Source organism: Sceloporus occidentalis, unplaced genomic scaffold (assembly GCF_023333645.1).
Source record: "Sceloporus occidentalis isolate IW3139 unplaced genomic scaffold, rSceOcc1.0.p SCAF_4, whole genome shotgun sequence".
Taxonomy (NCBI): domain Eukaryota; kingdom Metazoa; phylum Chordata; class Lepidosauria; order Squamata; family Phrynosomatidae; genus Sceloporus; species Sceloporus occidentalis.
Genome location: NW_028316984.1, coordinates 50,102,074 through 50,119,082, shown reverse-complemented (window position 1 = coordinate 50,119,082; position 17,009 = coordinate 50,102,074). Strand labels below are relative to the sequence as shown.

At 45.0% G+C, this 17,009-nt stretch overlaps 1 protein-coding gene across 12 annotated transcripts in view; it reads left to right on the top strand.

The window, feature by feature from the left end:
- The first annotated feature begins 9,410 nt into the window (after window positions 1–9,410).
- Window positions 9,411–17,009, top strand: part of FMNL2 (formin like 2) — a 267,683-nt gene continuing 260,084 nt past the window's right edge. For all 12 annotated transcript variants that reach the window (XM_089520017.1, XM_089520020.1, XM_089520011.1 and 9 more), the window contains exon 1: window positions 9,411–9,593. In XM_089520017.1, coding sequence (XP_089376143.1) covers window positions 9,477–9,593 — 117 coding nt within the window. In that variant the 5' untranslated portion in view covers window positions 9,411–9,476. The remainder of the gene's footprint in view (window positions 9,594–17,009) is intronic.

Sequence of the window (17,009 nt, the reverse complement as noted above, 5' to 3'; positions counted from 1 at the left end):
GCTATACTAGACTGCCCAAAGGATAGCATGCTGCCTGCGGACCTCACATTTGCTCCCTCAGCTTTAGTCCTATTCAAGCATTAAAAAGAGGGTTAGACTCTAATCATTAGACCAACTCTTGGGTAGGGAAGCATACTAGCACACTGTTTCCCTCTGTTACTGATTTGCTTATGTGAAAAGTAACAGGCCTAAAGAGGAGAGCCTCCTCTATACATGAAGGGATGCTATGTGAGCCAGAAGTGGTTTCTGGCTCAGATGAAGACCTTTTAAGTATCGAAGAGACTCTCTTCTTCAGAACCATCATTTGTTATAGGAACAGTTTGACAAAAGAGGGTGATGGGACAAATAACTCCCTTCCCTGCCTCTTTAATACTCAAGTTGAACATTTGGATATTTTTGTCAGAAAGCCAGCAAATCAGGACTAGCTATTATTATTATTATTATTATTATTATTATTATTATTATCATCCTTTTGAGCAATCTTTTGTAAAGCTAATAGGTCTAACTAACCTTTAAAGATCAAGGCATGACAAAATACTGTATATTGCAAGACAAGATAATTTATAAGGATGGTCCAGGTGATGAAATAATGTCATCCTTGATAACCAGAAATTCCATGTTTAGCAATCTTGTGAGGTCCACTACATCACTGTTGTTCTTATGCTAGTGCCGTTTCACACTATAGACAAATGCTGCATCTGCATTGCAGAATTAATCCAATTTTACACCACTTTAACTGCCATGGCTCAATGCTATGGTATTCTGGGAATTGTAGTTTTGTATTTTGCCTTCTCTCTCAGAGCGCTCTGGTGCCACAACAAACTACAAATCCCAGGATTCCATAGCATTGAGCCATGGTAGTTAAAGCTGTGTCAGACCAGATTATCCCTGCAGTGTGGATGCAGCCAAAGAGTGTGGATCATGCACCCTCCAGGTGTTACTGAACTACACCTCCCAGCATTAATCACTATTTGCTATACTGCCCAGGGGCTAATGTTATTCTTACAATATTATATCAGCTAAGGGCTGATCTCGATGCCAGTACTTCTTCAGATCCTATAAGAGAGGTATCCAGGAATTCCGTAGACTCTGTTAAATTGGATTACTTTGAGTTTGTGAGTACCAAGGAAGTGGACAAGATTCTTTGTAGTGTTAGGAAGACGACATGCTCTCTTGATCCCTGTCCTTCATGGCTGGCAGCCCGGGGGGGAACGGCGGTCACTTCTATGCTACGCCGTATAATTAATTCATCTTTCAGGGAGGGACATTTTCCATCAAGTTTAAAATCAGCAATAGTAAAACGTTTGCTAAAAAATCAGCAATAGTAAAACCTTTGCTAAAAAAGCCCTCCCTGGACCCCAATTCGGAATAATTATCAGCCTGTTTCACTGCTGCCTTTTCTGGGGAAGGTGATCGAGAGAGTGGTTGCTTTCCAGCTTCAGGGGATGTTGGAAGAAAAAGATTTTCTAGACCCATTTCAAACCCGGCTTCTGGGCGGGCTATGGAGTTGAGACTGCCATGGTTGCCTTAGTCAATGATCTCCATCTGGGCATGGATGGGGGAAGCGTGTCCGTTAGTGCTTTTGGACATTTCAGCGGCTTTCGATACCATTGACCATGGTATCCTTCTGGAACGCCTGAGGGAGTTAGGTATTGTGGGCACTGCGCTCCAGTGGTTTCGTTCCTACCTCTCGGGTAGATTCCCGATGGTGCAGCTGGGGGACGTCTGCTCCGATAAGAGGGCGCTTACATCTGGTGTCCCTCAAGGAGCCATTCTGCCCCCCATGCTATTCAACATTTACATGAAACCACTGGGAGAGATCATCCGGAGACACGGGGCGCGGTGTTATCAGTACGCTGATGACACCCAAATATGTTTCTCTGTGTCTCCGACTGATGCAGTGACTAGGGATGGCATCTCTCTTCTAAATGCCTGCTTGGAGTCGGTAATGGGCTGGATGAGGGAAAACAAACTCAGTTTGAATCCAGAGAAAACGGAAGTGCTAGTGATAGGTTCTCCCGGCCCGGGGGGGGGGGATATTTGTCCACCTGTCCTGAACGGGGTCACGCTCCCCCTGAAGGACTCAGTTCGCAGTCTGGGGGTGTTTTTGGACTCGTCGCTCCAGCTGACTTCTCAGGTGGATGCGACGGTCAGAAGCACCTGCTATCAGCTTCAGCTGATACGCCAGCTGCGACCCTACCTAGGCCGGGGGGACCTTGAAACAGTGGTACATGCCCTGGTAACCTCTTGGTTGGATTTCTGTAATGTGCTCTACATGGGGCAACCCTTGTACCAAACCCGGAAGCTTCAGTTAGTACAGAATATGGCAGCTAGGCTGGTCACTGGATGCTCCAGGGCCGACCATATAACACCAATTTTGTATGATCTCCATTGGCTGCCTGTTCGCTTCCGGGCACAATACAAGGTGTTGGTTATAACCTATAAAGTCCTAAATGGCTTGGGCCCAGGGTACTTGGAGGACCGCCTTTCCCCATATAATCCGCCCCGCACACTCAGGTCATCTGGAAAGAGTTTATTGAGGATCACTTCTACAAGATATAGGTCAACCTCTCAAAGGGCATTTTCCATCTTGGCCCCTGGGATCTGGAACACCCTCCCCGAGGAGCTCCGCACCGCCACCTCCCTGGATCTCTTTAAAAAGAGACTGAAGACCTTTTTGTTCCATCAAGCCTTCTCTGATGTTCTGTGATATGAGTGGCCCCCCATATGATTAACAGCTTCGAGTATATTGCTGGCTTGCTTTAATGTTGATTTTATGTATACTGTGCACTGTTTTGTAAGTTTTAATTATCTATTGCAATTTTTATTTTGTATTGTATCGTTATTGCAATTGTTGTACACCGCTGTGATCGAATGGAATAGCGGTATATAAATAAATTTTATTATTATTATTATTATTATTATTATTATTATTATTATTATCTTTTTCCCTACACAGGAATGTGATTCTGTTTCTGTCACCTTAGTTTTGCTTCTCATCTGTCCTTAACGGTTTGAAGAGTTTCATCTGTCATCCCATCGGGCTTTACTTTCTTTTTGGTTGGAGATAGTGTCTTCTTGCCTACTTCTCTGATAATATTCCTGGTTTCAATCCGGGAACTTTATTGCACCTGTTTTTGTCTCCGTTACGGGTACGGGAAGAAGATGCCCGTGTGCATGCGCAACCTGAAAAAAACGGATTTTATCGCATGCTAAAACGTCCTCTAAAAGGCCCCATTCCATCCCCCAGTGCCAAGCCATCCCCATTCCGTGCTGAGGGGTGCCATTTTTGCCTGACGGAAAATCTCAGTTTCTTACTTTTGTATTCCAATCTTTTGATTAACAACATGTTTTGTTTGGGTGTGTGAGCACCATCAGGAGGGCTGTGATTTCCAACCCAGTTGTAGATCAAACCTTGTGTTTACTTACATTTGCCACCACAACAATATTGATTTCAACTCTGGTAAAAAAAAAAAAGATTCTGGTATCAGCTGCTCCATAGAACAACCACTCACCTGCAGAACATAAACCACTTTGATGAATGGTGAAATGAAAGATAAACACTGTAATCATCTCATTAACAAAAACAACACTGATTTTAATATATTTTAATATACTTTTATGACAGCGTCTTGATTTTTGCCTATAGCAAGAACAATTTTACTGTATCAAATGACTAACAAAAGGTTTCTCCCTTAAACAATAATGCATGTCATCTTGCTTTCATCAAGATCATATTGATATGGGTATTTGTGGGTCTTTTTGAAACCAATGTAATCACCTACTTTGCCTTAACAAATGTTTATCTTGCTGGTGATTAAAAAACAAAGCAAACATCCTTACATTTTTTTCTGTAATGAATGACAATCTAGTTCAAATACATGGTTTATACTGTGTATAGGGTGAAGGGAAGTTGATGTAAGAATTTGATTGCTATTACAGACTCCTCAACCAAAGCAGGAACATGAATAAAGCATTGTACCTTGTGACTCATAGCATTTACTACATCTCTTGTGTTGGCTGCCAATTTTTTTGCCTTTGAAAAATGGTAAGGTCTAATGTGTTATAACTGCATATGTGTAATGCTAGTTATGATGCTGAGACATTACACCACCGCTCCTGCCTGTTCCCGAGAAGCAAATTTCTCCAAACTGGATTTTCAAGTGGTGCCAAGTATTACAACAAAAACTATCACTAACAGAAAGTAAATGCTACAATAGTCATGCCAGCTATAAAAATCCATTATGTGCTGTCTTAAAAAAAGGTAGCGGTATACAGTTTTTCATTAAAATCAAATACAAGGAAGCTCACACATTAACAAAGGATTATGTGTCCACCATAGAACCATGAGGAATGTTAGTGTGATGTGTAGTTTGAGTTGGAGCAGTTGGACTCTGGATCCCCTTTCAGCTCCCTAGTTCACCTTGGGCAATTAATACTTTTTAATCCTTAGAGGAAGGCAATGGAAAACCTTTGTATAAATCTTGAAAAAGAGCCATCTCCTCCTATTGCCGTTGTGAGACAGACCACTTTTTTTTAAATAAGAGAGAGCCTATGTGTTGTAATGGTCTCAATGTTGGACTAGGATGCAGGAAGCCTGGGGTTTTAATCCCCACTCAGCCATGGAAACCCTCTGGGTGACCCTGAACAAGTCACACTCTCTTGACAAAATTCCTTTGAACAAATCTTGCCAAAAAAAAAACCCACATGAGAAGGTCACTGCCATCATGGCCATTTATTTATTTATCTCTCTCTCTCTCTCTCTCTTTTTCATGTCAGAGGCTGGGTTGGAAAGAGGATATACAGCAGGTCAAATTGCCTTGTGGCACAAGTGCCTCCCTCACTTTACCTGACCAGCCTGGTATGATTTGGGATGTATCCACACTATAGAAACAATGCAGTGTGACTCGGCTTTAAGCGGCTAGTGCCATCCTATGGAATCCTGGGGTTTGCAGTTTTACAAGGTCTTTAGCCTTCTTTGTTCAAGAGGGCTGGTGCCTCACAAAAGTAGACATCCCAGGATTCTGTAGGATGGTGCCATGGCAGTTAAAATGGTGTAAACTGCATTATCTCTACAGTCTAGATGTGCTTTTGGTCAACAAGCACATTGCATAGAAAGGGATTTCCCAACCATGAAGCTGAAGGTAAATCAGCTGTTGGCTAGGAATCCCTGTATGTGGAATATCTAATGCAGAAGATTAAAAGGGTGAAATCTCATAGAAAGTTCCATTATAGAATCATAGAGTTGGAAGAGACCGCAAGGTCCATCCAGTCCAACCCCTTGCCATGCAGGAAATCTAAATCCCTGACAGATGGCCATCCAGCCTCTGTTTAAAGACCTCTAAGGAAGGAGACTCCACTACACTCTGAGGGAGTGTGTTCCACTGTCGAACAGCCCTTACTGTCAGGAAGTTCTTCATAATGTTGAGGCGGAATCTCTTTTCCTTTAACTTGCATCCATTGCTCCAGGTCCTAGTCTCTGGAGCAGCAGAAAACAAGCTAGCTCCCTCCTCAGCCTGACATCCCTTCAAGTATTTAAACAGGGCTATCATATCACCTCTTAACCTTCTCCAGGCTAAACATCCTCAGCTCCCTCAGTCGTTCCTCATAGGGCATGGTTTCCAGACCTTTCACCATTTTAGTCGCCCTCCTCTGGACACGCTCCAGTTTCTCAGTGTCCTTTTTGAATTGTAGTGCCCAGAACTGGACACAGTATTCCAGGTGGGGCCTGACCAAAGCAGAATTGAGTGGCACTATTACTTGCCTTGACCTAGACACTATACTTTTTATTGATGCAGCCTAAAATCGCATTGGCCTTGTTAGCTGCTGCATCGCACTGTCAACATGTGCCTCTAAATTGCCTATCAATTTACAGTAACCCCATGAAATTCAGAGACTTTTCTTAGGCAAGGAATATTCAAAGGAGGTTTTTGCCAGTTCCTTCCTCTGAAATATAGCCTACATAATCTGTTATTCATTAGCAGTCTCCCATCCAAGTACTAAATGGGGCTGATCCTGTTTATCTTCCAAGATCAGATGGGAACTAGTGCCTTTAGGGTATTTAGGCAGAGTATATCAACACTGTTGTTCTTTTTGCCTTCATGTCGTTTCCGACTTATGGCAACCTTTGGGGGGATCTCTCATAGGGCTTTCTTGGCAAGATTTGTTCAGAGGGGATTTATCTTCCTCTGAGGCTAAGAGAGTGTGACTTGCCCAAGGTCACCTCGTGGGTTTCCGTGGCTGAGCAGGGATTCAACCCTGGTTTCCAAGTCATAGTCCAACACTCAAACCACTACACATCTTTTCCATACAAGGAAAAATAAACAGGAATAAGTGGGATCTGTTGTTGTGTATCCTTCTAGGGTATGTCCTTTCAGGATATGCAAATAAAGTTTTAAGAATTTGATTTTTCCCTTCAATCCATCCACTTAATTTGGGCATAGAAGATTGAAATAAATGAATCCCCTCTTCTTCCTTGGTACTAGTTTTCTTCTTCCCAGTTACCCCTGTATTCTTTAAGTCCAGTTAGATCATGTTCCTGTTAGGCCAATGCTGGGATTAGAACAAATTTGCTTTTATTCTTTTTGTGATTCACAAACTGACATCTGCATATTTAAAAAGTCCCCTGCTTCTGCAGAAGCCGCTGTATTATTTGTTGGTGGTTCAGCTTTGTTTCCACACTGACAGAGGCATTCAATCACCCATCCTTGCTGTTAGAGGGACTGGGATCAAACACTTTCCCCTGAATATTGAACCTGTCACTTCAGAAGTATAGAGATTGAAGGATATTACTATGTATACATGATGTGCACAGGTGGAGTTGCACACTAAAATATTTTAGATAGACATGCATATATTTTGAGAGATGTTCACACTTAGGCAAAATACATTTACACGGAACAGGGAACTGATGATTGACTGGGATCCCTAAGCTGCCAAGAAGTTTATTTCCTATGAAGTGTGAAATACAGGTTTGCCTCAATTAATGAAAAATATATGATCCTGGAATTACTTCTTTAACAGAAAATTTAATACCACAGGCAGAAATAGCATGTCGAGAATAGGGAAGGTTTCCTTCTTGTTGTTGTTGTGTGCCTTTTAGTTGTTTTTGACTTATGGTGACCCTAAGACGACTGACCTATCATGGGGACCTCTTGGCAAGACTTGTTCAGAGGAGGGTTGCCATTGCCTTCCCCTGAGGCTGAGAGCATATGAGTTGCCCAAGGGCACCCAGTGAGTTTCTATGGCCAGCAGTGAGTTGAATGCAGGTCTCAAGAGTTGTATTCCAACGCTCAAAACACTATGCCATGCTGGCTCCCACACAACATAAAAAAGAGCACATCAACATACTTGAGCAAACTGACAGTAGTACAGTATGTACATAAGAAATGAAACAATCAGGTTAGGTAAGTGTTATGCAAGTGGCAACAAAAACATCTTGAACCTTCTACAGACCACTTGAAGGCTTCTTCCAAAATGCATCCTGGGATGATGTTTTTCCCCACCCTTTCCACTTTTCTTATGATTTTTACTTTGGTCTATACATTTGTGGTGTGGTGCCAGAGAAGAGTGCTGAGGATACTGTGGACGGCCAAAAAGACAAACAAATGGGTCCTTGGAAGCCAAGATGACTAAACTGAGGCTGTTGTACCTTGGCTGCATCATGAGAAGGCATGACTCACTAGAAAAGACAGTGATACTACAAATCCTAGTGAAGCAGATGGATATGATAATGCAAAGTATAATTGCAAGACAGGACATTTCAAAAATAAGTTAAATTTGTATTTTCCATTATGTAAATATACTAGATTTTATTGTGTTTTTATGTTATTAATGAGAAATATTCAAGAAAAGAAAAGGCACCAATGCTAGGCAAAGTGGAAGGAAAGAGAGAGGAAGACCACAAGCCAGATAGAGGGATAGACTCAATCAAGGTGGGCCTGGGCCTGCAGGAAGTTGAGGGCAGGGTTTTTGGAGGTGTCTCATCCACAAGATCTCCGTGAGTCAGGGTCCATGAGGGAGCAGTTATCAACAACAATAACAAAACACAACAGCAATAAATGCAATAATGAAGAAGGTCCTGTGGTGTCAGGATGCCTACCGTGAAGGACTCATCAGGAAAGAAAGGGATGAGACAGTGATGGTGTTTGGTTTATGTGGCATTCTCACTTGCGATTCATTTGTGAGTTGGTGCCAGAGGACCAGAGAGCTGGCCCAGTGTGGTGTAGTGGTTTGAGTTGGACTATGACTCTGGAGACCAGGGGTTGATTCCCATCTGGGCCATGAAGAGCACTGGGTGCCCTTGGGCAAGTCACAGGCTCTCAGCCTCCTCTGGGGAAGGCAGCAGCAAAACCTCCTCTAGATAAATATTGCCAAGAAACCCCCATGATAGGTTCACCTTGGGGTCGCCATAAGTCGGAAACAACCTGAAGGCACACAACATGCACACACAAGCTGGAGGACCAGAGTGCCAGTGGGGTGTAGTGGCTTGAGTGTTGGACTCTGGAGACCAAGGCTGAACATCAAAACCCACTGGGCGACCTTGGGCAAGCCACACTCTCTCAGCCTCCTCAGAGGAAAGCAACGGCAACAAAACCTGCCAAGAAAACCCCAGGACAGGTTTCCCTTAGTTCAGAAAAACGACCGGAGATCAGAGTGGTGGAGAGGATTGATCATTGGATGAATAAGGCTCCGGAGAAGACCCGGGCTTGGATTCCCTGCTGGAGCCTCAAGACCCACTGGGGGCCTTGGGCTAGGCGCCACACTCTCTCAGCCTCCTCAGAGGAAAGCCAGGGCAAGTTGGCAAAAACCTTCCTGGAACAACTAACTCCCAGGTATAGGAAGGAAGGACTCTTTGCAGGGCCTCAGTTGTCTAGGTTGGGCTTTGGGTGAAGAATCCCACCGCGGTCACGATGTTGGTGTTGTCTTTTGTGTTGAAGAGGAAGCCTGTAAGGGAAGGACTGGAAGAGGCCCTGGAGACCCCCGTCCAGGACTACCTTTCCCAGCTTTCCCCGGGGCTGGCGTGGAGAAAGCCCCGGAGGAGGAGGAGGAGGAGGAGGGGTCTGGGCGAGGGGGGCTTTGTGTGGCCGAGGAGGAGGAGGATGCTGCTGCTGTTGTGGAGGAGCAGGAGGATGCTGCTGCTGCTGCTGCTGCTGAGGATGCTTCCCCTCCGGATGGCTGGGGAATGAGAGCAAGGAGGAAGGGAGGAAGAGGAGGAGGAGGAGGCGAGGGGGAGGGCCGGTCCTCCTAGAGGCAGGCAGGCAGAGCTCCCTGGCTTTTGTGTGCGCTGCTGTGCAGTGTGTGCAGGGTGTGTGTGTGTGTGTGTGGAGTTGGGCTGGCCTTTGGGCTGGGCGGGGAAGGGATAACGGAGCTAGACCCAGCGCTGCTTGCACTGCAGTAGGAGTAGCAGGAGGAGTGGGGCTGGTGGTGGTGGTGGTGGTGGCCCTGGGTGCTTCGAGAGGGAGAGAGCCCATGCCATGGGCAACGCCGGGAGCATGGACGCCCAGCAGACGGAGTTCAGGGCGCACCACATGCCGCTCAAGCTGCCCATGCCGGAGCCCGCCGAGCTGGAGGAGCGCTTCGCCGTCGTCCTGGTGAGTCGGCCCCGCTTCTGGAGACCCCCTCTCGGCCCTCTCAAGAAGGGCTGCACAGGCAGGCAGGCAGGCAGGGAGGGCAGGCAGCCAAGTCCTCCTCCTCCTCCTCCTGCTGCTGGCCAAGGAGGACCCCTGGCCCAGGAAGGGCCAGCCCTGCTTCCTCTTCCTAAGATGATACAGGGCTTGCCTGAAATATCATAATAATAATAATAATAATAATAATAATAATAATAATAATTTCTTTTTATCTCGACTCTCCAGTGGATCGAGGCGGGTTACAACAGTAAACAATAAATAGATTACAATGATAGAACCAATAATAAAAGACATGTACACACCACACCAACATTATACACTCAGATTAAAGTCACTAAAACAGCAACATTTGGCACGAGACATCTTGGGGTACTCAGGGTAAAATCACCATCATCATCATCATCCATGTTGTTGTTGCAGTTGCAGGACAGCCCCCCCCCCCCTTCAAGAAGTCCACTAAAGCAGTGCTAAGAGATGCAGGCAGTGCTACTTAGTCGCTCCCCAAAGACAAAATGCAGCCCCTGGAGCCCAGGAATATAGGCTCCAAGCCTCCAATGCAGAGATAGGCTCAAGCTTTCTCAGTCGTTCCCAAAATGGAGGACCTTTTCTGGGAATAAAAAAAGAGGACAGGACCCAACATAAACTCAAAACACCCGGAGAAGTGTCAATGCGTCCCGCTTAGTCGAGCTCCAAAGGGAGGACTTTCTAAAAGGCAGGACAAGGACCCAAGAAAGAAGTTCAAAACGCCATGCTTGGTGGTGCCCAAAATGGAGGACTTTCGAGGGAAAATGCAGGATAGGACCCAATAGGAAAAAAAAATCCAAACGCTCCTAGAAATATAAAGCCCTGCTTTTCAGTCTTGTCTTCTGGAAAAATAAAAAGGGAGGACAGGAGCCACTCAGGAAGCAGAAAACACTCGTGTAAATGTAAATGCCTGCTTCTCAGTCCTGCCCAAAATGGAGGACCTTTTGGAATCCCTCCTGGAGGGAAGGTGGCAAGGGAAGACAGGCCCCGGAAAAAAGGAGGCGGGCCCCCTCTGGCCACCCTGCTCTTGGAGTGACCAGAGGGCCTCACCACTACCAAGGAGGACGACAAGCACCACAAAATGGAGGACCTTCCAAACAAAATGCAGGACAGGAGCCATTAAACAAGTCAGAACACAAATAGAACTGTAAATCCGTGCTGCTTAGTCGTGGCCAAGATGAGGACCTTCCAGAGAAAGGGAGGACAGGGCCCAATCAAAAAGCTCCTAGAAACACTCCTCGAAATGTGAATCCGTGCTTCTTAGTCATGCCCAAAATGGAGGACCTTCCAGAAAAACAGAGGATGTGACCAAAAAGCTCAAAGCACTCTTTAGAAATGTAAATGCATGCCTCTTAGTCATGCTCAAGATGGAGGACCCTTTGGAACCCCTCCTGGGTTGAAAAGGAGGACAGGTCCCGGGAAAGGAGGATCTGTGCCAGCCTTCTGAGGAAAGGCGGGAGAATTGGGCTTGTTTCTCCCCCTCAGCCCTGCTTCCTTCTCTTCCATTCCCTCGAAAATGGGGCAGAAAAGTGGGGAGGGAGCTTGGCTGCCTGGAAAGCAGCTGATCCATTGTTTGGAGGAAGGGAAGAAGGGGGTGCACATGGCTCTCTGGTTGAGTGTGAGAGAGAGAGTGTGTGAGTGAGTGTAAGTGTGAGAGAGAGTGTGAGGGGGTGACCAGAAGTCCTCATAACCCTAGAGGAGGCACCCCAACATGGAGGACCTTCTTGACAAAAGTGGAGGACATGGCCGGAGAAACAAGCTCACAACACTCCTAGAAATGCAAATGCAAATGGAGGGCCTTTTGAAATTCCTTCTGGACAGAGAAGGCTGAATTAGAGGACATGTCCAGGAGAAGGAGGAGGACCTCTGGTCACCCTGGCCAGCAGTGGGTCCCAGTGTGAGGTTCAGGAAAGTTCTTGCCACTGTGAAGGCGGCTGTGCAGTTGTTGCTGCTCCAGGCGAAGTGGAGTGCAGCTCATTGGCGACAGGGAAAGGGAAGAGCAGGAGGAGAACATGGAGAAAAGAGAGCGAGAGAGAGATTGAAAGGCCGGAGCCTGGTGGGAGTGGTGGGGATCCATTCATTCATTGCCCTTCCATCAAAGTTGAACAGCTGGAAGAAAGGGGGTGGGGTTGATTGTGTTGGTAAATCTGATCCAGTTGGTAAATCTGAAAGAGAGGAAAGGGCCCCTTTGGAGGATGGTTTACAGGCATCTTTGTTGTGTGTTTTCAAGTCATTTCCGACTTACGGCGACCCTAAAACAACCTAGTCATGGGGTTTTCTTGACAAAGTTTCTTCAGAGGGGGTTTGCCATGGCCATCCTCTGAGGCTGAGAGCCTGTGACTTGTCCAGGGTCACCCAGTCGGTTTCCGTGGCTGAACTGGCATTTGACACCTGCTCTCCAGAGTCTTCATCCAGCACTCAAATCACTATGCCACACTGGCTCTCATATCATGGAAGTTATTTTGCTACTACTAATATATTTTAAATTATATTGTCTGCCGTTTAGTGCCCTTTGTCCATGCTGGCATCTTTACTCACAAGTAACCCCCCACCCAGATTTCTATTGATTTGTGTGGATGAGGGTGCTGGAAGTGCTAGAGTTTTCTTGGCCCCGATGGCGGCTTCTTCTTCCTCTTCCTCTTCCTTTTTCTCCTACTCTTCTTTTTTAAACAATGTTTCATGGATTTAACCCCCCCCCAAAAAAAAAAAAACCCATCTCGTGGCAGCTGTGTCCACAGTTCTCCTGCCAAGCTGCACACCTTAGTTTTCCAAAGATCAAGAGGGTGGGGCATCACTCCCTACCTCTTTTTTGTTTGTTTCAGAAAAGATTTAGAACTTTGCTCCACTTTGTGGGAAAAGCAATGTTTAAGATACTTGACCACTTGTTTAAGTTAAATACTGAACATGCATTGCCAAGAGAGTATTCAGCTTTTATGACCATTGCCCTCAAGCCAGACTTGTGTGTATGTGTCCCCTCAACTTATGGTGCCACCATGAATTTTATGGAATTTTCTTAGAGGTGGTTTTGGCAGTTCTTTCCTCTGAAATACAGATGGCCCTCCACATTTGCGGCTTTGACTTTTGCAGATTTTATTACTTGTGGTTTTGATTAATATGCTCTGTCTAGGAATCTCTAGGCCTTCCAGTGCAACTCTGCTAGAAGTTGACCATAGAGTTGTGCTGGAGAATCTTGAAGTTCATAGGTCTTCCAGCATGATTTCATGATCAATTTCTGGCAGATGTTGACCATAGAGTTGCACTGGAGGACCTAAAGATTCCTAGCAAGGTGTTCTCTCAGGTAAAATGAATGGTTTTTTTATTTGCGATTTTTTCACATTCATGGAGGTCATTCACCCTTAACCCCAGCAAATGTGAATGGACCACTGTATAGCCTACATCAGCTGGTGTTCCTTGGCAGGGTCCCATCCAAAGACTGACCAGAGCTAAGCCTGCTTAGCTTCCAAGACCAGAATTATGTGGTCCTAAATAGCATTTAGTAAATCTCTTTACATGTTCTTCTATCAAAGGGATATTAGTATTTCATACAGAAATATCAGGGAAACAAACTTTAGTGTCACTGTCAGGTAATAGTGTCAGTGTACCAATGCAGTGCAAACTTTGGTCCTCCAGGTGCTTGGGACATCAACTCCCAGCAGCCCCATCCTGTTCGGCCAACAGTCAGGGATTCTGGGAGCTGAGGTCCAGCAATCAGGAGTTCTTGCCAACTCAGGAATTCTGGGAGCTGAAGTCCAAAATATCTGGAGAACCAAAGTTTGATCTGCAACATTCAGCAGCCCTAGCCTGCATAACCAGTGGCTGGGAATGCTGGGACATGCAGTTCAGTAACACCAGGAGGGCTGCTCAGTTTCCACTTCTGTTAATATATTTAAGCAGCATGGCAATCATCATGTAAGGAAGGCAGTGTTCAGTTCTGAATCAACAACTTTTTTTGTCAGTTTTCCTGTTTCTGAGAAGGGGGATTTTTCTTAGAAAGTGCACTATATGCTCTTTCAGAGGTTTGAGTCATGGGTTTATAGAGGTTTATAGTTTCTGGGCTGCTTCTTCTTCTTTTAAACTGGTGCAATCTTTTATTACAGAAATAAGTTTGGGAGAATAGCATCCCTTCCCCCTCCGCTCATCAAATGTGATTTCTTATCCAGCTAGAAACAATAATGTGTCCTGACGGGAACAGACAGGGATTGCATTATCTCTTTGCCTGTACTTGCTCCTACTCCTAATTTTGCAATTGTATCCTGCTAGATGGAGCCTTAAGTAATAAAACATGCAGGAAAAAAGGGTAGTAATTAAGCAAGCAGCAAGAGTAATTAATTCAAGTGAAAGCAGTAGTCAGATTGTTTCTGTTATGTCACATGTGTGACAAGTAACCCCCCCCATCCACCCTTAATGCTGATAATTTTCTTCTAGCTCATTCTGCTCCTCTTGAAGAAGTTCCGATTCAAAAAGTTCATCGCAGTTTACACCCAGGGTGTAGAGTTTGTATATGCGTATAATGGCAAACATATGTGGCTGAGTGCTTTTCCATTGGAAAGTGAAACAAGTTAGTAGCTTTTTACAGGACCCTTCATCTCTATGCAGAAGTGGAGGGGGGGAGGAAGAGGAGGAGGAGGAGGAGGAGGAGGACTGTAAAAAGAAAAAAAAATCACATAACAAGAAACTGAATTTTCAGGTGGTATGGGGTCCTGATGGAAGCAGAACCTGGGAGTGAGAAAGTGTCTTAAGAAACCAGAATTAAACCAGAGTCAGTTTATCAGTAAAGTAGCATGGCTGAAAACAGTTAAAGGGAGGTTGTCAGTTAAAAACAATACCTCTTGTCCCCCAGAGGAAGGAAGGCAAGGGAAAAGAGATGGATCTATGCAAACCTTTTGATGATTTATTATTGATATCCTGGAATGGGAGGATTTGGGAGATGCGTGGTAGTTTGTAAACCGCTTAGGGAGTGCTTAAGTGCACTGACAAGCAGTATAGAAATGTACTTGCTATTGCTGTTGCTATTGCTATAATCCTGGAATTTGTAGTTTTACAAGGACTTTAGCTTTTGCTGCTAAAGAGTGCTGATGCCTCACAAAACTACAAACCCCTACAGTATTCTGTAGGATGGAGCCTTGGCAGTTAAAGTGGTGTCAAACTACATTAGTTCTACTGTGTAGACACACACTGCATAGTCATAAATTGAAGCTGGGCAAAGGGCACTCCCTGGGCTATATGAAGCTGCCCAGGGCCTTCAGTGTCATGTGTCTGGAAGGCTTACTTTGGGACTTGTCATCTTTTGACACAGTATCAAATAGCAGAGGAACATCTGGGATATGAAGATGGAAAGGTGTACTGCTGTCTATATATCACTTTGAAGTCTCCTCCTTCCCTGAGAAGTCTGAAGAACACTGCAGGGTTCCTGCTTTGTTATCTGCAGCCCTGAATGAAAACAGTCTTTTTGGAGGGTGGGGACATGTTGCAACATTCTGTAGCAGTTCCACTTGTTTTGACATAACATGTGCGTATAACATGCAAGCAATGGATCTCTTTAAGATATTGGGCACTGCTTGGGGGGTAATGTAGAAATACACCATCAAGAAGAGCCACACAAGTTCTTTTATATGTATTTGGATCAGTGTGGGAGAAACCATAGGGGTGTTGGCAACAATCCCAGTATGGGAGCACGTTAAGAGGTGGCTCTTCAGTGACTGAGAGAGCCAATTTTCTCCATCCTTTTAAAGTCTGTAGTATTTAGCTAATGCAATAATAATGCTTTGCCTGCTCATTGCAGCAGTACGTAGGGATGCTGGGAACTTAAGTTGGAAGTTTCTTAGTGAGATCTCCTTGCAATAGTGCTTGAGATGTACTTAGTAAGATGTGCTCATGTGGGTTACGGATGAGTTTGTCACGTTTTAGATGGAGCTCAGTGTGATGGTCTGTAGCCTTTTTGCACAGGGTCCAAAACTGTCCCCTGTCAGTGCTGTGAAAGCTCAGGAGGGAGTACTTTTGCTGCTGCTTACTAGTGTGATGGAGAAAAAGGGGGAAAGGCAATTCAGATGATTTAGCTCCAAGGGAAAAAGATGAGGGGGGTGCACTTCATCTGCGAGTGCACTCCCATTTCCTTCCCACTCTGAGCAGAGACAAGTCAGTTCTTAATTGTCTGGCTTTGCTGGAGGACAGATAGCTGTGGGGTTAGGAGAGCTTTGGACAGGGTGCAAAGGGCTAAAAAGCATCCTCTTGCTCTCCATCCTAAAATTAAAAAAAGATGTTAATGAAAATGGGCTTAGATGCTTGGGTGGAACACTATACCTTGCCTGTTTGATGTATTACCTTGGCCTTTGTTTCCCATGGCTTCTGGTGACCCTGGGTAGTGGTGTATGTACTTACCTAAAGGAGAACCCATTGTGAATGCCAGATGCCAATCCAGAAGGTACACTTGGAAATGAAAAGAGCATGATACAAAGGGACCCAGGGGCATTTCAAATTTAGAGTGCTGATTCAATATGGAAATAATGTAGTTTGATTCCACTTTAACTTCTATGACTCCATCCTACAGAATCCTAGGATTTGCAACTTAGTGAGGCACCAGCACTCTTTGGCAGAGAAGGCTAAGGACCTTGTAAAACTACAGATCCCAGGAGACCATAGAATGGAGCTATAGCACTTAAAGTGATGTCAAAATGCTTTATTTCTACAGTGTAGATGTCCCAGTGAGGCCAAAAGGCGCTAGTAAATAGCCACATTTTTATGTGGCATCTCAGTGAAACCAACATTGGTGCCAGTGAGGCTTCCAGGAAGAAGATATTTCACAACTGGGGTGTCACAGCAGAGAGGTTTCACACTCTCCGATGGCTTCACACTGATTATTGACCAGTGGAAGCCCTTCCAGCAGTCCTTAGGCATGCTTATATAAGAACAGGTGTTCCCTCCAGTACTGAAGTCACAAGCTGTTTAGGCCTTTAATTGTCATCATCAACACTTTGAATTTAGACTGGAATCATATTGGTAGCCAATGGAGCACCTCCATGGCTGCATCTGCACTGCAGAAATAATCCAGCACTTTAACTGCCACGATTCAGTGCTGTGGAATTCTGGGAACTGTAGCTTTGTGAGACATTGAGCATTCTCTGTCAGAGGTCTGGTGCCACAATAAACTACAATTCCCATCATTCTATAGCATTGAGCCATGGCAGTTAAAGTGATGTCAACCTGGATTATTTCTGCAGTGCAGATGCAGTCCATGACTTATTTAAAAGTTGAATTGTTTATCCTGACCTAGAGGTTTCCAGAAGAGACAGTTCACTCATTCCTTTTTGCTAGACAAAAGGGTAGTCTGGAAAATTCTTAGGTTGTTAGGGCAAAAAA